This window comes from Vidua macroura, chromosome 1 (genome assembly GCF_024509145.1).
Source record: "Vidua macroura isolate BioBank_ID:100142 chromosome 1, ASM2450914v1, whole genome shotgun sequence".
Classification (NCBI taxonomy): Eukaryota; Metazoa; Chordata; class Aves; order Passeriformes; family Viduidae; genus Vidua; species Vidua macroura.
This window is the reverse complement of record NC_071571.1, coordinates 20,608,762-20,629,236: the sequence shown is the minus strand read 5'-3', so window position 1 is coordinate 20,629,236 and position 20,475 is coordinate 20,608,762. Positions and strand designations below refer to the sequence as shown.

At 40.2% G+C, this 20,475-nt stretch overlaps 1 protein-coding gene across 1 annotated transcript in view; it reads right to left on the bottom strand.

The window, feature by feature from the left end:
• CUBN (cubilin) overlaps nt 1–20,475 on the bottom strand; it is a 142,104-nt gene that overhangs the window by 82,588 nt on the left and 39,041 nt on the right. Inside the window, exons 24-28 of the mRNA XM_053996254.1 lie at nt 19,602–19,762; nt 18,898–19,079; nt 18,064–18,220; nt 15,361–15,548; nt 2,144–2,303 (exon numbers count right to left, since the gene is read on the bottom strand). Of these exons, the coding sequence (XP_053852229.1) occupies nt 2,144–2,303; nt 15,361–15,548; nt 18,064–18,220; nt 18,898–19,079; nt 19,602–19,762 (848 nt within the window). The remainder of the gene's footprint in view (nt 1–2,143; nt 2,304–15,360; nt 15,549–18,063; nt 18,221–18,897; nt 19,080–19,601; nt 19,763–20,475) is intronic.

Below are 20,475 nucleotides of genomic sequence, written 5' to 3'. Positions count from 1 at the left end.
CTGCTGGGAAGAATGTCTGAAGCAAAATGTATCAGGCACATGGAAAACATAAGTGCTGCTCTCTTTACCATCAAAATATGTGAACGTCCTTGATAGATATCTCATAGAAGCTTCACAACTGCCAGTTAAGGAGCACATGGACAGCCTGAGAAATAGTTCACAGCAGCTTGAACTCTAGAACACACATTTGTCACTTGAGCAGAAATAAAAGCTCTTCTCTCAGCAATATATGTAGCTCTGTTATTTTCTTGTCAGGTGAGATGTTACCAGATCTGGATGTAGATTGCCCTAGGAATTTGCCCTCAGGGAAGAAGGGACCCAAATGCTTCACTCTGAAATACCCAACTCAAAGGCTGCATCTCCTGATCAGTTCTCCCAGACAAGGAGACTTTTTCCAGTGAAACTTTTTTATCAACTTGAAAGATTTCAGAAAGGAGGGGTAAATATAGCACCCCAACCACAGGGACATATCTAATTTATCTGCTCTAGGGCAACCAGGCAGTGTAGCCACCAAGAGCAAGAGGAATAGCTGTATTTGTGCATGACACCAATAGAGAAAAGAAAAGGAAATTTTAGAAATTAACAAAAAGATGACAACTGTGGTCAGCTCTGGAGGAACTTGCACTCACATTTCAAGCTGTCAGAAGGCACAGCTGTGATGTTCTGAGCCAGCAGTGACATTCCCTAAGAGCCAGGTCTATCTGACCCCACAGATCCTGGTCTGCTGCTTAGACACGGCCCCACATTAGCAGTCTGGGCCCTGTGCAGCATTAGGGTGGAGCTCAGTGTACAGGAATTAACAGAAGGGCAGTGCTGCCTGACAGAGAAATGAATGTCAGTGCAGCAAAGGGCTGCAGAGGGGTGGGAAAGGAGGGAAAGCACAAGTGTTTACCATGCAGGCAGATTCTGGAAAGCTTTGAGAGCTTTAGAAAAGCAAGTTAAACCCAGCACCATGGCTACTGCATGGAACTGATGTCATCTGGCTGTGCATAAAAGCCTCTGCTTTTTCTTCTTTTGTCCAGCTCCGGAATGACATCACCCCAAAGCACAAGAAGGTACCTTTGTGCTGGGGCCCTTCCCCTGCTGGCTCCTGCGACACATCCCGCTCCGGGCGTGTGTCCCTGCCCTACCCAGAAACGCTCCCTCGTTCCCCCCGCTGAACGCGCGGCACCTCTGCGGAGCCGGCAGAGCCCTGTGGAGCGTGCAAGCTCCAGCAGCCTGTGGTAGGAGCAAGGAGCTTCCATCCAAACCGCGTTCAGCAGCCCTGTGCCTCAGCAGCCTGCACTGGGGCCTCTGCAGCCCCCTTCAGCTGCTTCAAATGCAGTCAAACCTGAATGCTGCGGACTGATGAGACAGACAGGGAAACTAAGGCAATTTAATTATTTTCAAGGTTGGAACCCCTTTGGTGGGAGGTACAATGGCACCCGATGTAACAGGTTGTGTACTTGTTACAGTACACAACTGCTGTAAAATAAGCAGAGTGAAAAATACTACATTTGTAGCCTCACTTAGGAAGAAACTGCAAACATAGTTTGCTGTTTTACAATCATTAACAGATTTCTTTATAGTTGGCTTGCATGCTTGCCTGTTTAATAAGGCAGGCCTGTGACAGTTTTCATGACCTGCAAGAACAAGAGAACAGACACCCAAAGCACATCCTGGCCAATGCTATTTCATGCAGAGAAATGGGGTGGGGGCAGCTGGAAGTGGACACTACCACAGAAAACCAGTACCACTAAATTAAACCAGAGAGAAGCCTGCACAGAAAACAGAAGTCTATAGAAATGAGGAAATCCGAGGGCTGAATGTGCCCATTAGAAAGCTCAAGTTGCTCACAGTTACCCGTGACAGCATCTATGCCTTGTTCATTACAGAAATTCTGGACACACCCCTCATCCCTGTGCCTACTCCTGGCAATGAAAGCATATTTCACTAATAGCTCTCAGTCTCTAATCAGCTGATCTTTGACAGTGTACATGTGCAGAAACATCCACTGGGAAAGTATGTGTAGAATTATGAGGAAATGCAATGTATTTAGAGCTGCAGTGGGTTATTTCTATTTAGATGGCATAGAGTGGCATAAGCTGGAGCACACGTACAGGGAAGGAAACCTACCTTCCCAGAGGAAACCTGGCTAACTTACCATCAACATGCCATAGCATCTGGAACCCACTTCTAGCATTCAGTCCATCAGAGTAAAACTCCACATGAAGGCTGGTCCCTGTAGTGCTTCCTGCCAGTGGAAGAGACTGTCCACAGAAAGTGCCTATCAGATTGGATTGTGCATCAGGCCCATCGTAGATCTGAAATGAAATTAAAAAAAAAAAAAGCCAGTGAGTAAAAAGAAGCTCCCCAGTTAAGCAGCTTCCCAATGTTTTGTGCAGGATTAAAAAAAAAAAAAAAAAGAAAACAAACCAGTGACACTTCTCCCACTGCCACCCTTGCACAGCAATATGAGCCTGGGGTGTGTGGAAAGATTTGGGTAAAATGATGAGTAAATACAGTGCCAATATAGCTTTAAACCTGGCTGCACACTGTGTGCAGTAGGAAGGGTTTGCTGTTTCTGTTTTGGTGTGTATTGGGGGTTGCTGGGGAAGAAGATAAAGGGCAAGTGGCAATGAACTGAAATAGAAAGAAAAAGAGGACATCGTGGGTCTGATTTGCCCATGCACCTAACACGCTGAGTGCCTCCAAACCCCTTGGTGACAACTCTGTTTACATTTTCATCTGTTTAAGACTGCACCCAGGTGATATGAGGACTGCCTGGGCTTCTGATGGAGAAAATCAAGCAGTCAGCATCATAATGGCCTTCCAGAGTTGTGAGGACAAACTGAAAACCAGAAGTAAACCTTCAAAAACACAAGGAGATTTCATATGTGTTTATTTATGGTTTCATAATCTCATGTTAAAGTCTTGATTTGGAGGAAAATTGTACTGAACCATACTTCTGAAATTTGATTTCTTTGTCATACCCTATGTGCCGGTATTTTGACAATCAATGTGTCAGATGTAGTCAGCCTGAAAATCTTTGTTCTTCCTATACAGATGAGGAATCCTCCATCTCACTCTTAAAACATTGCCACTCTTAAAAAAAAAGTCCAAAATCAACCAAACAATCAAAACTACAAAATGCTAGGGAAATATTTCCGTATTTAAATATTTAAATGATATATGAAGGCAATAATATACTCACAATTAGATGAAAACACTTAATACATATTTTGATGAGGTGATAGTAGATACTTAGAGCTTTTTAACTTCTTTATATTTGTTGTCTCCAGACAGGTTTAAATGGTCTTTCAAATTCTAGTTTTGCAAGTTTTTTTCAAATCCAGCAAATCACACTGAACATACCTCTGTGTTCTCACCAAATATCCCATGACCCAGTGCCATTTTTCAGGCATGGGGAATGTAATTTTTGAAAAGTTAGTAAAAATAAAAAATTTTAGCTAGATGGCCTTTGATTTACAGTATCAGGTTGCTGGTTATTTTCAAGTTAGGACTTGCATTATTATTTCTGCCTTGGTTACTATGATTCTTAAAGTTTAGGAAAACAGCAACCCTTGTCCTTTATTATCACTTTGTGACAGTTCATCTGATCTTCTGTCTCACAAAGCATATCTTCCTAACACAACTCAGCAAATTACTGGCATAGAAACCATGTCTGAATATTCTCATTGTGTATTTTTGGCATGCTTCCTTTCAGAATTTCAACAAAAAACTTTTCTCTCTTCTGAAACCATTACAGTAAAGTTGTCTCCATGCAGAGAATAAAATCTATGATCTCTAGAAAAACAGCAAAGGTTTATTTATCTTTGCTCTCCATTCAAATCTCTTTTCCAAATATCTTTGATTCCACTAAGAATTCTGCTATGTTCAGTACTGTATAACTCATACTATGGAAATACATTTCAGCAAATATTGATTGACCATGCTAACTACTAATTTTCAAGCATATTTTCTGGCAGACTCGCATATGAGAGTAAGTCATTAATCCCCAGCCTTTCTGTTGAAGATGCTGGTCTTGCAGAATCCTCAGAAATCTTGTTACTCATTTAAAGCAGAGTTGGGGCTAAGAAATCAGCTTGAATAATTTCAAATCCTCTAGCAGACAGTCCAGTTGAAAGGTTGTGTTGTTTGTTTGTTTGTTTTTTTAATTAAAAAAAAAAAAGGAGTTAATTCTACCAGAAGTTAGGGTCAAATTTAGGGTCAAATTGCAGGAATAATTCTATGATAATATTCCACGGCCTATTTAATGACTGGTGACCATCAGTCTACTACAATGAAAAGCTCAAAGCAAGCTAAGTGTATTGCAAATTGAGAACTATCAGTCTATTTGGTATGGTTTCTCTTGGTGAAATCAGAAAATATTGAAAGTTTCTAATTGCATTGCTGGTAGTGATCAGATGTGTTTGAAAATAAATATGAAATTTTCCCAAAAATTAGATGGCAATATGTTGAATATCAATCTGTATTATTTCCACATGCAAAATTTGAAGGACCGCTTGATAGACAGATGAGCTGTTCCGTGCCCAGCAGTACAGTTATGACCTTCTTCCAAGCCAGGGTGAGTTTTACACATTCTTTCAAGGCAGACATTCAGAAAAATGAAATCAAGTCAGATCCTATTAGATTTTTAAATAGCACTTCCTTTGATAAATTTGTGGCATATACTACTCATATATCTGTGGCTTCAAGCCATGGAAATCTTACACCAGAAAAATATGAATGGTGAAGAATGTATCAATGTGGAGATCACTCTGAATAGTAGCTAAAACTATGTCAAGAAACATATTTACAATGTATTGTTAGCTCTAGTGGTTACAAATGAAAACCCATTCTAAAGAACTATGGGCTAAATCATACCTAGAAACTTCCAAATACAAACAACAAAAAAAGCTTCATGCGTCTCCTGCAATTGGATTCATCAAGGGAGTATTATTTTTATCTAAGACAGAGAATGCCACATTTCTATGTCATCTCCTCTGAAAACAGTCCATCGGTTTTTCTAGCCACAAAGCTAGAACCACATGGTTACTATGGCAATCCCTTCAGGCGGTGCTGCCCCGTGGGTTTGAGTTCAGAGCAGCATTTCACAGGGAATTTGAGTGCCTGGCCAGCTGTAACTCATTGAGAGAGGCAGAACCACGACTGCTAGAATTACAGCTGGGTTTTTTGAGCTGTCTTTCATTTCTAAATGAAGGGAACAGCTGTGTGTTTTCACAGGGCATTTTGAACTTCTCAAACCACCTTTTGCTCTCACACAAACACAGGCAAGGGAAACTGAAGCTGAACACAGCTCTCATAAGCCATAATTTCTTTCCTGATCTCTGAGATAATGTTTCTTGTGTCAGGTCCTGCTTTGTCAGCTGTGTTATCTTAAACTGCTGCAAATTGAGGGAAGGCTCTTCTGCAGTCTATATGAGGCAAGATACTCCTTATGATTGCGCAAGACAAATTGGATTTTGGGGCAGTGTATTAGTCACTCCTGCACCATACTGACTCCAGGAACTGGTGATTTGACTCCCTTCCAGCTCCCCATTGGGAAGAAAGTGCTTGTTCTCTTTCTGTGTATATATTGGTTTTGTAATATATTTATTTGTTCAGACCTTTTAGCCTCTACCAGAAAATCCAAGCGCTTCATAATGATTTTGGCAGACAATTCAACCAGCAAAACAGGCAAACACCTGCAACACACGTTCAGATCCTTAGCTTCTACTTTTTAGCAAAGCAATTGCCCAGCAGCAAGCAGAACACTGCATTTCACTGGCCTGCACCCTGGCACTGGGTCCAGGTGGGCATGGGCTATGTTCAAATGAATTATTAGGCATGGCTAAATCAATGTTAGAAGAAACTCCTTACAGGGCTCCCTAGGAGCAAGTGTACAGGTTGACATGAAGGTAAAAAGGGGAGGCACCAGTTCTCTAAGGGATGAATCAAGCTGTGTGACTGCCCCACAGTGAAGTGGCAGCTGCAAACTATCTGCTGTACATTAGAACGGGGTTGGGAAAGCAGGACTCGCAAAAGCTGCAGGAAGGGTTTGGCTTGGGTAGCTCTCCTGGGGGACACCATGGTCACCAGTATTGCATTTTGGCTCTTCTGACTCTTCAGCCTGGAAATATGTCACTAACAACAATAATGATGCCCTGGAGGCCACAGCTGTTCACTTCTCTTTGGAGGAGCAAAGCAAAGGGGCATGACCTGTGTCACAGAAAAGCTCATTACCAGAACTGGAGCAGGGGCTCAAGGACTGAGCTGACTGGAAAACGAGGTTTCCTCTACTTGGAAGAAATAAAAATCTATAAAAAATGGGGAAAATAAACTTGGAATGTGTTCCATTTGGACATACTCGAGGTAGGGACAATTTTCTAGCCGACTGCCTTGTCAAGCTTACTCTGTCTTGCAAAAGTGACCCTTTCAGACTGGTAGTAAGACTCCATCTGTTCAGTTTTCCTGGCAGAAAACCAGGGGGTGGGGAGCAGTGAGGTGGGTGGGGAGGGATTGTTAGGGCAAAATATCAGTATTCTCCTGGAGAGTGTTATTTCTATGAAAAGGCATAGTTGTTTTTTTTTTTTTTAATCAGGAAAAACATTGCAGAGGAAAAGCCCATGCCTAATAATCTCTGGAAGAAAGCTGCTTATATACACCAGTTAGTCATAACACAGTCTTGATCAAGAGGTCATAGTCTTCAAAACTAAACTTTCAGTTTTATATGAGGGGAAAATCTATCCTATGAATACTGACATTTCTCTTTCATTGTACTGTAAATAATACTGTCATCAGATATCATGAAATCATCATAATAATGAGCAATTATATTAATAATTGTCTCCAACTGAGTCTTGAAACAAATTATTTGCTGTCAGAAAATCTTTATACAGGGACCAGCAGCAACAGTCCTGGGCTGTATTTGCAGAACTCAGGAAAGGAGGTGTTGCCTTGGATCAGACCAACAGAGCCACGAGTGTCCCACCCATGCTCAGAGCCTCTAGGGCAGTCTGACACACACAAGTATCCCTTTCCTCTTAGAAGTGGGAAAGCTGATATGGGATTGTTTGGGTCTAAACACTAGAGGCAGTGATTACAGGTTTCTGAATAGCTCTTCCTGAAAGGAAATGAAAGGAAAAGAAATTCTGGAAAGGAAATTTTTATGCCATTGCCACAAATACATTACCAGAAAACAAAAAGAAGCAAAAAACAGACAATATAATCCTCATGCAAGTAACAGAACGTACTCTAGAGAGAGATCACCATTAATGGTTAAAACAAGAATTAACACAAATAATTAAAACAAAAATAATTAATTTCCAAGCAGCACATTTTGTTCCAGAAGGGTAGAGTGCAAACTTGAGAACCTGCTGGTCTGTCAGCCAGAGGAAAATCCAAACAAATTAAAGCTCCAGGATGTGGCCCAGGGTGCTAGCTGAGCACCACAATGACATTGTTTCACAGAAACAAAGGCAGCTTAAGACTTTGAGTGACTGACTGCATGGAGCCTTGACACTTCTGCACAAACAGGAGAACAAAATAAGTTTATGTTTGTGCTTGGATGATGAGAAGAGATTGCAATTGCCACTAGAAAAAGGCCCTCCTTAAGAACTCTTTCTAATAAATATTTTAATATGATTATTTAAATATGTTTATGCCCTAGATGACTATGATAAAAGTCCTTGCTCTCACCACCATACACACCTTTCTTGTCTCCACACAATGACACACTTTCAGTAATGAACCATTTTTTTCCACAGTAAAATGGAATTTGACATCAAGCATCACTTAGACATGGAGGTATACTAGTTGATTTTGCTGGGATTTATCTAACATATGAAAATAAATAAATGCCTATTTTTTTTAATAGCAAGACTTTTATCTGAGTCCATGTTTTGTCTTGTAACCTGAGACTGAAATAATTGGGGCCCTTTGAAAATGTTGAGCAATTTTGAAGTCCACATTACACTGCAGTGATTTTTTAAAAAATAGTTTTTCACCTCTTGCATTAGCACTTCCTTCTCAAAGAAAACAAAGATTTTTAACTACAGTAATATCTGCTCATTCCTGTCTTTCTAGGAAGGTTTATTTCTTGAAATTATATGAAACCAGTATTTTGTTAGTGATTAATGAATTATAAGAATGTAAGATATGCAGGGTGTATCTTTGGATAGAATTTTAAAATTGTTTTAGATACAGGAGCAGGAAATAACTGCTGCTGAAGAAAGGAAAGCCTAGGAGACATCCACCTACTCAGTACATCCCAAAAATCTGCACTCAAACCCTTATTTTTGCAGCATGTCATTCTAAATCTCCAAAGCTCTATTGGGAAGGCACCTCCTCCTAATCCCCATGCTGTGGTGGACAGAATCCAGATGGGTCCCTAAAGTGTCTCTGCAGCTTTTGCTGACCAAGGGACTGCCTGGGGATCCACGCCTTTATGGCAGTGGGATCACATTCCTGGTGATGAGGCTGTTGCTATTTTGGTAGAGTGACTGCTGTCCTCAAAGCAGAAATTGAGATGGTTCCTCTGCAGTGAGAATCCACTCATGGTGGAGGGAACAGGACTTCTTTTGAGCTTGGAACAATAATATTTCCAAAGTTACTCTTCAGCAAAAATCTGTGTGAAAAGCTCCCTACAATGGGAGAGGCTGTGCCTGAGGGGGTGGAGAAGTGTGTCTGCTCTGAAAAACCCAGGGTGGCCGGAGCAGTTTGCAGCACCACAACTTGTGCCCAGGGCTGTGCTTTGCCAGCCCAGATGAACTGAACTGTAAGTGCAAGGAATATCACACTAATCTATGGACTAATCTAGGGAAAGTTGCAGCTTGGTCTTAAGCAAATGGAGACAGAAAAAAAGGGGAAAAAAGCCTCTTAGGCTTTCAGGCTGGCTTGTGGGAACAGTGCAGGGGGTGCACGTGACCTTCCACAAAGTCCAGTGTGTTTTTTTCTGAGCTGTCTGGGGTCTTCCCTTTGATGAGGGGAATCTTTGACTGATTTAAATGGAGTTTCTCCAGCCACAATGTAACTTTTTTACTGCAATGCCCGTGCTGAGTGTGATAAGCAAACAGTCTCACAGGTAATGGCCAGGCTTTCCAGCAAAATCTAGAACACAGAAGAAGAAAGGAAACAAGAATCCAGCTGCAACTAGATGAGTCCTAAATATTCTTTCTCCAACAAGGGGCGTGCACACTACCATCATGTGGTGGTATTTCACAGGCATTTCATTGTACCATGCTTTTTTTCTGAAGGAACAGGCCAAGTCACATTGCTATGAGCTGGCAGGGTGTGGAAAATGCCAAGTCCATGAAGGTCTGACTCATTTTGTGCTTCCAAAAGAGGAGTCTGTGCTGGCTTCACTTGTGCTTCTTGTCATCTGAGGTTTCTGTAGGCACCAGGCAACCCTGTCATCACTACAGATTTAGCTGTTGTGAGGGGTCGGGGGTTTTGTGTGCGTTTGTAATTTTGCTTCCACGTAACCTTTCAAAGCCAAAGTGTACTTCGATTCTGGCAAAGCAGGCAATTAGAAAAACAAAAAATCGGAGGGTTGAGCTGGTCTTGTTTAGGGTGGACAGCTTTTTGGCCTGACACTCTCCTTTTAAACATCCAGATCTCTCATTGAAAATCAGTGCATGGGCTAAGATTTCATTATATACCAATGGTGAAGCCTGGCACCATTGGTATATATGGAAACATGAGGAGAATTGTCACTTTTTTCCTTACAGTCTTACACTGAAGGATTTCTTGTGGAGGCCCATAACTCCCTGAAGGAATTCAGGGATGTGCTGTTGTGCTGCCAGCTTACATGATAATATGCTAATGGATACCATGGCAGTGTGGCCAGCAGGCTGTGATTTGATGTCTGGGTAGAGGACCTGGGTGGGTATATTTCATACATCATCTGTTTCTCCAGGGAGATGTACTACCAGTGACATTTTGTAAATCAATGCATGACCATAAGAAAAGCCATTCCCTGTGCTTGAAGAATTCCTGCAGCACTTTAGAAAGACACACTCATAAATAAAATGTAATAATGGTAATCTCCTAATATAGTTTAAGCATATTTATTAATTGCAAGAGGGAGTAAAACTTGAAACTGGGTAAGATATTTTTATGTTAAGCTAATAAAAAAAAAGAGGATGACCAGATGAGTGTGAGCAACAATTATCTAATGCAGTATTCCCAGATGGAGAAAAAGGATATTATGGAACATCCCTGGAATGCTACTGCGGTTTAAAAAAATGGAGGGGAGGGGGGGGGGGGTAGGGGGAGGGGAAGACATATCCTGCTACTACTAGCAGGAAATGAAACTATTCTCAGGAGCAGATGCCATATTAATTACTGTATTCATTCAACAATATTCTTCATATAATCGTGCAATGGTATTTTAACCACTTTGAGCTCAGTCACTGAAAGAGTCTGGGCTGCTTAAGCACACTGACAGTAAGCAAGCAAGGCAGTGCCCTGGTCCAAAGTGGAACTCTGCCCTGGCCTGCAGCAGAAGAAAGGCATTTGTTGTTATCAGGCAGTCGTTTGCCCTCATAGGATGTTCTTTTGTATTAACCCAATCATAATTCTAACATTGACAGTAGATGCACAGACCAAAGGGGTGAAACTGTGACAAAGAGCTCTGAAATTTGTCTTGCTGCCTGACACAATTTTACTATCTGCTTATCAGACTGCTTGCATCTTGCAAAAGGCTGGGCAAGGTCTGCCCTTGTCCTGGTTCTGGCCAGGACAGGGTTAATTTTTTTGCAGTAGGTGGGAGGAGGCATAGCCAGGACACAGGGGTTGTTCTGTACCACCTCACTTAATTGCCAGAGGCAGGGGACAGGGCCAGGAAGAAGGGGCTCCTTCTGGCCTAGAAAGCCAGGTAGAGGGAGCTGTAACAGCTATTGTCTGTTACAGTTTGGGGTCTTTTTTGCCTGTATGAATAATTTCTTTTCTTATATTCTCTGTCATTAGTATTGTTGCTGATATTGTTAATTTTCTTATGTCAACGCTTGATCTTTGCCTTTTGTGCCTCCAATTGGAGGGGGAAAGGGTACATGGCTTTTGTGGGAGTACTAAATTGAAGAATATCATTCCTAATCCTGTCATTAATAAAAGCAGATGCTAAACAGACTGGACATCAGGGGACAGTAGTACTTTCTCAGCAGAAGAACATAGAGGGACATAGCCACTGAAAGACAGAACGATCAGTGGTTTTCAAATAATACTTTTCTTGTATAAGGAAGAAGTATATGGCAGTTCTACAGCAGGACTCTGATCTTCAGGGCAAAAACATTATGTTCTTCCTACTTTGCCTCCCCAGAGATTCTGTTCTGCCATACCAAATAAGAAGATAGTTCATCATTAAGGATGGGGAGTTAAATATATGCTTGTTCAGCTAATAATCTGATGAATATAGAGGAAAGAATGACATTTCTATGTCATTGCCTGCAATATCTCACTAGTTACAGCCCCATGACTCCTCTAGAAAGACTAATGTCAGGTTATTTAGCCAAGGCACAACAAGCAATATAAGTTAAAGACCATCCAATCTAATTACAGTTAGTGTAGCATCACCAGTAAACATTCTGCTATTTGATATGTCTTGTATCTTACTATTGTCACTTCTATACATGTCTTTATCAGAAGCAATTAATCTCATATTCTTGCAACCTCACTGCAAAACTCCTTCCAAAATGTCACACATCCTATGAGCATTACTAGTGATGAGCCAACATCCTCTGACAGGACATGAAACACTGCACAGTGCTCATTTGCTGGGTAAGTGCTCATATGAGATCCATCCTAGAGACTGACATAATAAAAAACTGCAGTTTTGCTTCCCTCCCACATTGCCCCTTCTCAATTTCTAGCATCTATATACAGAGCCAGAGAATTGCCCCAAAGTCAGAGGAACAGAGTTTTTTCCTTCCTACTTGACATGGGTATGAATAGTTGCATATACTAAAGTGATGGAGATGCAGGTCCTGCCCAGACCAGACCAAGCTGGAGTCACGCAATGCTCCCTGCAGAAAGAATGCTGCTCACCATGAGTAACACCTGCCAGCTGGTGGAATGGTGGCCTAGCTGACAAGAATCCTCCCATGATCAAAGGAGAAAAGGAAATAGGTAACACAATACACAGCTGACTTCTCATTGTACAGATGTGACTTAATTTCAGTCTAGAAGAACCATGCACTGTATTTGCATTTGTACTCACTGGACAGCTGACTATATTTTTCCTGCCCTTAATGTCAAACAGTTATTTGCTCTATGGCATGATAATATCTTTGGTAACTGAAAATCACTAGGAATACCCATGTGTAGAAATTTTTGGTTTTGACATTACACATATAACTTCTGACTCACATGTGGACTAAGCTAGGAAGCAAATAGCTAATTAACTGTGTATATCTGACTGAGTTAGTCATGAGGCAAAATGCTCTTTTTATGTGGGTTTCAGTCAGAGTGTCAGTTATAATTAAACACAAGGCTGAAGAACAGGCCCTTTTCCAGTATAAAGACTGGGACCAAAAGCATTTTGTTCAGCAAGCAAGGTTCAGCAGTACTCAGGAAAATAGCTTGCTCAGTCTAGCCATCCCCACCCTACCAAGCACTATGATTTTCCCCTTCAGAATTCAGCAAGATTTCAAAAAAAAATTAGAGTTTTAGTTTAAGACTATAAAAATATGTTCACATGTCCATAAATCTATTTCTCATGCTAACTTTTAAAAACGGCTTTACTACTTCTGGGTTTTTTTTGCAACTGCCATTTCTTGACAGTAGTTTACTAAGGCAGGTCATGCCTCTGCCCTAACACCTCTGCAACATTTAGTCTTGTCCTTGCATCATATACCACTTTTCCTTACTCCTTCTGCCCCTACAGCTGTGATCATCAGCTAATCCAACCTAAACAGCTAACTCTTGTCCTTCCTGTCCCCAGCCTCCCAGCAAGCAGGAGGAAATATTGTCACCGAGCCTGCCATCTGCTAGCTGCCATGGAGCAGCATGCTGCTACTGTCAGAACTGCCACAGAGCTAAGAAGACAAAGAGAGTGTTGCTGTCTGCTGTAAGTGCCTGAGGTGGGAGAGCTGCTGCCACAAACCCAAACCAAGATGGGGGAAGGGACCCTTAAAGGCTCCCAGGGAAAAGAGCATTTGATCAGCACCAGTGGCCACTGTGCTTCATGAGCATAGCTACATGGAAAGTGTCTGAGCAGCAGGTTCCCATTTCCTTCAAGAAAATGGTGAGGGACTCTGGTGTATGGTCCCTGCAACACCTACTTAGACTACAGTGAACAGGTTTATGTCTCTGTTATACTCAGCAAAAGCATCAGATCTTTCCCCTCTCAAACCTCGCTGAAATAAAGGGATCTCAAAACTGACATGTGGCAGAAAAATAATTTATTTTAGCTGAATGGCTATGAGGTTTCTTTTAGTTATCTTTTTTTCCTATTTGCAGCTGTGTCAGACTCCACATGGATTTCAAACAGAAAAGTCCCAAATATCTGCAGTCTGCTTCAAAAGTGAACTGCACACTTGTTGCAGATGATTCCCCCTTTCCCCTACAGCACATTCCCAGCCTTGCCAATACGTTCCCCTTTCGCAAGACGCAGGGTGGGAGCAAACACTATTCAATTCCCTGGCTGGTTCAACCTCGTGCTCTTTTTACACTATGGCACATATTTGTGCAGCATGCAACAACCAAATGAGAACATCTTTTCCAAGTGGTATTTCTTAATGGCATTTGGAGAAAGACTTGTAAGTAACGTTACATGAATTGTGAATAAAAGCCTCCTTAACACACTTCCATGACTTTTTTTTTCCCTTGTTTTTTCTTTTTTATACCTCTTTCAGTCTGTATTTTCTTTGATTGAAAGCACTGCAAAACTGTTAAGCAAAGAGTGCTCCTGTCTCCTCACTCTCTCCAATATGTTTTATTTCTGTTCTTTTAAGTGCCTTGGATCAGGTCCTTGCCCCTGGCACTATTCCTCCACCCTTGACTTATGTCTACAATAGTGAATCTGGCAAGTTTCTTGCTCCTCACAGGCTGGCTACTGTGTGCAGGGTTCCTGCTTTCCATGGGTCAAGGCTTTAGGCATCTTGAGACTAGCACTGGCCTCTCCACTTGGCTCCAATGTTTCTTTTTCAGCCTCCTCACAAAACCAGGGCTTAATAGTTAGTTCTCAATACAGTGCTCCCTTGTTTATTTTCTTCACATGTCTAGTCTTTCTTTCCATTCCTAGCCACAAAGACAGGAAAGCTGGAAGAATATCACTTTTGCCAATTTACTACCAATTTTGAGCTGTGAAAGCTGCCATAGTAACGAGGTAAAGGGAGTGAGGGAGGACATCTACAAGGAACAGATCAGGCCATCAACTGGTCTGTTGCTGAACCTTCTGCAATACCTGGGTGTAAATATCCCCACTGGATATTTACAGGTACTATTATATATATATATGCAGGTACTATAAATACAGGTACTATTCCATAGTCCTCTCTGTGGCTGCAAGTTGTCTTCTCTAAGATTTCTCTACATTTCAGTTCCTCTTGTGCAAAACCTAAGTAGAGCACAGGGGCTGCATGCTGGCATCCTGTACAAGGGTGAGATCTGAAGGATGAATTAGTCCAGCAAAACAGCCAAATTGTAGGCATTATAATCCACAGTACAGAGTGATCATGACTACCCTCTATATTCTGCAGTACTAAGTACAAAATTGAGAGAAAGTAACTTTTCCGTTTTCCCAGAAAATTTTGAGAAAATTTATCCTTGAAATATTTTTTTTGAGGAAATTAAAATAAAGGGTACTTGGCTTTAAATTGAATCTATGGTTTCATTTGCCTAAAAATGTCACATTTTGTTTGTGGGCACATTCATTTTCTTTTAGTCCCTTTAAAGATGCAGATGAATTATGTAAAGAATAAACAAGAGACAGAGGAACACTCCTTTTAAAAATGTAGACATTTATCAAAGTTTTGAACCTTCCTCATTCCTTCTCAGATAAAAACAAGAGGAAAATAACCAAGCTCACTGCCTTTTTGCAAACCATTTACTAATCTCAGGATTCCCCCTTCTTTGCATCACAACATCTCACTTTTCCCATAAAAGCCAGTGCATCTAATCTAAGGTGGAAGTTAGACTGTAGCAACCTAGGCACCTGCAGAGTGATTCCTCCTCTCAGAGGCACATACCTCTCTTAAGGTAGCAATGCTTCACTCCCTACTGATCACTGAAGAAACAGGGTTAAATAGTTTGGATTTATCACTTGAGTTTTAATGGTTAAATTTAGATAAAATAAATTTCCCCTTGCTCTTCTGCAATCTTATTATTTTTCTTTATTGTTAAAGACTTGATTTTTCTTGTTTCTAGAATCTGGGCACATACCTTCAAGAAGTCACGATCACAGTCAGATCCATCTTCTAAGTCAAAGGCTGTGAAGCTATAGTTGAGAGTGTTCCCCTTGGTGGTTTGGATAGTCCAGTTGCAGTGCTCATTTAATGGGTAATTATTTGGATAATTTAAACTTTCCAATATGCCATGGCTACGATTAACAGTCAGCACTTCATGGCAAACTGAAACAAAAAGTGGTAATAGATTATTTTTGTTCAATGTTATTAATCCAATATTAATCAAAAATGGCTAATTGAAGTTACTGATAGCATTACTATGAGAAATATGAGAAATATTTTTTTCAGATTAGAGAAGCCATGCAGAAAGAGAATGGTGACCTCTTGAAGAACATATTGTATATGTTTCAACCAAAACTCCAGCTATTCAAACTTGCATCTTTCAGCATTATTATGACCTTCTTTTCTGACTCTTGCAGACCCATCAGTACATATTTTTGAACATACACATTTTTGGGCTGTCTTCTTTAAGTCTAAATGCATGCGTATCCATTAAAGACTTTTTTTTTTTTTAACTAATCACAGAAATGTACCTTGTCATTTGAAACAATTTGGGGAGCTGCTCAACAAATATTGACAAATAGATAAAAGTGATTTATTTCTGCTAACTAGGAAAAAATTATGATCCCTGGCTAAAACAACTAATGGAAAGTACACTACTAGTATTGGGCTTTCTCTAGCCCCAGGAAGAGAATGTGATAATGAAATTTTTCAAAAAGGAGCCATAATTTTCCTTGTGAGACATTCAATAGCATCCTAGCATAAGAACTGGACACTCCCCTGGAATCATAAGAGCTTTCCTTGAAGTGCAGAGAAAATGAAAATAAACTAAACTAGATAAAGAACAAAATTACAATTATGGTATTAGGTCAGTGAGTCTCATATTCCTGTATCCACCTTTCCCTAAAGAAAGTTGTGGGCAATCCTTTGTCTGGAAAGAGCACATAATGGGTATTGGGAGCAGAGCAGTGTAATTAATGCACAGGGAAGTGGGCAGGAGGCAGGGAGCAGACCAGGCTGTTTGGTTTGTGCAGCAAATCTACAGTGTTTGAACAGCAGAACTAGCTGAGATTCACTTGCATAACTGTTGTATTGTCTGTCACCACAGAGAGTACACCTACCTCCTGCACCTTTTTTTATTCTATCTAAACGATTTAAAGGTCTCTGTTTTCAGTATTTCAAAATTCTTGGGATACAGCTGAAGGAAAGGGTCAGGTGGAATAGAGTAGAGCTTGTCTGCAAAGCTGCTCTGAAGCATATGACTTTTTGAAAGGGCAGGACGAAGAGCACAAAGCGGGTTTTGAAGAATGCAAGACAGGTAAAATTTGCTATCCCCTGCCATCAGGATTTTATTAGAAACATATCAGGTACAAAGGTGCCTTTGAATGATAACTTGATACCATGTTTTCCTTTGCAACATTTTCCAATTAATCATTAAATTTCTTTCATGTACATGTAAATGTATCTGGTATCTAAGCATCCTTATTTTACAACATACTGCCTACATAATTTTAGCTTTTGGGCAAGCCATTAAAAGCTTTCTCTGATGCATCTTCAGGAATTAAATATGAATGTAAATCACATTATCTAATAGCTCAGGTTCTACATCTGAGTGCTTTCAAAGTGCTCTTTCTGTTTAATTAATGAAAGGCAGGGAGAACCTTTTCTAATGTATCCTCTTGACATTGCAGTCTGAAAAGTACATGGTAGTGATATCTGTAAGGAATGAGCCAAGGCTTCCTCCCTCTTCTAATTACTGCATGTGTCACGCATGGATGAATAACTCTGGTTTTTTGCAATCCATTTACTATTGTTGAAACCCAGGGCAACTTCACATCTGTAAACCTACAACAATCCTTGTCACTTGGGCATGTCATATTTAGAGGACACAAAGATGCTTGCAAATCACTTTGAATGTGATGTAATTACACATTTTCCAACGTACATTTAACTGTAAAAAATGTAAAGTGTATAAAGAAAAAAGTAAACACTAGGACTATAGAAAAGTAAACACCAGGATTATATTCAGATTATGACTGGGAATAAAAAAACTTTGTCATGTGTCTTCTTATATTTTTCTCCAAATGCTATTATTCTGATATTTCTGGGGTAGTACTGTTTTACAAAACCATGTTTGCAAGAAAAGTATTACCCTTACCACAAGATACTAAAAAATGAAGCTTTTTAGAATGTTCCCGATAGGCTAAATTATCCCAAGCACCCACAATAATGCAGTCTGGCTGACAGCAACTCAATTATCCTTTGTCATCCTTCCTCAAAAGCAGCTCTAAGATCAGAAAATCTTGCTGTACCTGCCTTCTCTTTTAAAAAATCAGGAGCCTGAAGGAGCAGAAGAGCAAGAACAGTCAAATCTACCCTGTTATGGACTTCCTGCACTTGTTATTCTGAGTAAATCTGGACTGGTAAGTGCTACTGGTGCAGGTAATAGAAATAGAACCACATTACCAGCTTTCTCCTAAGGAGGAGATAATTTCCATCACAGGTAAATGGGCAGATAATTTTTAGGTCTCTGTGTTCTGTAAGTGTACCAGAATAGAAAATCTGGGTCGTTGGTATGGTCTGTAGATTTTACTGTGCTGATAAATATCTAAGATCATGGGCTGCAAGCAGTTTCACAGACAACATGAGCTGTGGAAACATCTCCTCTCCCTTTACTTACCCTGTTTGTATTTGGCTAAGAAACCTCCACCTTGCAGACTGTTGTCTGTCCTTAGTTTTATGTACACGCTGTCTCCACTGGAATGGATGGTTTGTGGTATCTGATCCCCACAAAATTTACCTAGCTGTTTAGCATTGCTGCTGTTGCCATCATATATCTAAAAAAAAAAATAAAAGAACCCAAAACCAAAAACATAAAAGAAAAATGAAAAGATAATAAAGCTGATGACATTACTATTCTGATTAATTTTCCCCTGACAAATGTCTGCTTTGGGAAATGTTACTGGGTATGCAAGAGGTTAAATTCAATTTCTGCTCAGAGGAAGCCTGGCAGAAACAAGCAAAAACAGGAAACCAGTAACTGAATAGTAGTAGGTTTTTAGGGGCTTAGTCACCAAGAGGGGAACACTGCACTCCATTTCAATTTCATAAGAAATATCAAATAATTTATGCAACAATTCAAATATGAAATTTGGTATTAACAATATGGTTATTGAGAACATTGTTCTTTGTTCCACGTAGTTTACTAAGAAAGCATACTAAGGCCTTGGTTCAAAACACAGAAAATTTAAAAGATACAGACAGATTCTTGTTTCTATCTATCAAATTCTTTATATCTAGACATAAATCCTTTTGTTATCAGCAGCTACACAGACACTGCTGCCTTACCTTTCATGGCTCCATGAAATGAAGGGAGCACATCAACATGGAGCTTTCCTATTCTGAGTCTGTTCACTTAGGACCACTTGAAAACCAAGGCCCTGTGTTTTTCCTGGCTTTTGTACTCAGCATACTCATCTGCCTCCTGTGAAGCAAAGTGTCCCAGGGCACCTACCGCAAGGTAATCAAAGCTGCACTTCTGGTGATGCTCTAGATGGAACTGCTCAAACTGGATTTCAAATGGACTTCCTCGGTTCCCTTTGAGCAGCCAGTAGCACTCTGAATTGTGGTAATATGGCATAGGGTAGTTGGGAGACATGAAGATGCCAGAAGCTGCTATGAAAGTCCCACCACAACCTGAAAATAGCAGAGAAAGCAAAGCAACATTTAACAACTAGAGGAGGAGAGAATTAAACCTGGTGTGTGCGATTCTTATTACTGACCTCCTTCACATGCCCTGAACATCTCCAGTAATGCCCCAAAAATCTGCATCCAGCCATTAATGTTGTAAGCAGAAGAAAGCCCATAGCAAATAGAAGTGTTACCTATCTAATTTGAAGGGTGCTTCTGATAGACAAGTATTAGAAATTAGAAACCTCTTCATTATATTCTTAATTATTGCTTTCTTAAACATAAGAGGAAATTGAAGCTACTTTATATCTAGGGAATAGTATGCTCTTTTCTGTGGTAAAAAAGAAAGCCCAAGGATCAGGAAATATCTTTGTTCTTAACAACATGCATACATGTCACCATATAATTAGCAGACAGACTTTAGATTATTGGAAGCAGAAAAATTGAGGGGACAAAGGTGAGAAATTAAATACAAATATCAAAAATAAGATGTGTAAAATAGTTCTATACTTCATGCAGTCATTTTACCTGCTGAGGTACCATCCCACTCTGCTGAAAATCCCCTTCTTGTGCCAAACACGTCACTTACAAACTTTATCCACAGCTTGTTACCATGAGAGATTATAACAGGAGGCAGGTCTGTACCACAGTATCTTCCAAGAGGAGGAGAAGTTTCATAGCCTCCATCTCTAGAATGGTAAAGAAGAAAAACCTTTGGTCAAAGAGAGATACTAAGAGATTCTTTCAGGCCTAGGAAAGACTAATCCTGGCTCTTCATCTTCAACAGAAATACTGCTAACAAATATTGAGTCTTGCTACTTGCAGTAATAAGCCCTGCCACAACCACCTGCTTGCTGGGTACATCACTCTCTCATCTCAGCAGCCTGAGTGTGTCAACAAAATGACAAGCTTGAGAAGTGTCTCAGGTAGACTAGATTCTCTATATTCTACAAGGTGACAATCATTGGGGCAACCAAAGGTAATCTTTGAATTTGAAGGAGTAATTTTCTCACTCCTCACTCTTTAGCCTGGCACAAACCTAGATGAGCTAACTTATTTTAAAAAACATGTTTATTTGCCACTTTACAAATGGGAATTCATTACTGAATTCATTTCACTGATGTGATGCATGTTTTGAAATATTTTATTGGTCTTCAGAATTGGTTCTACAACCACTTATTTTCCTGTTTTTAAATTAAGTAATATTTCCAGTAACATTTTTTTTTCATACCGTTGTCAAGATTCACAGCTATTGTTCTGTTTTGCCTCCTGCACATGCCTTATGGGAATAAAAAAAGACAACCTGCTTATCAATTGCTTCCTGACCTTGTCTTTAAGCACTTTCATACTACAATCAACCTACAGGTCAGTAGGACAATAACAGATAATTTATACCTATATA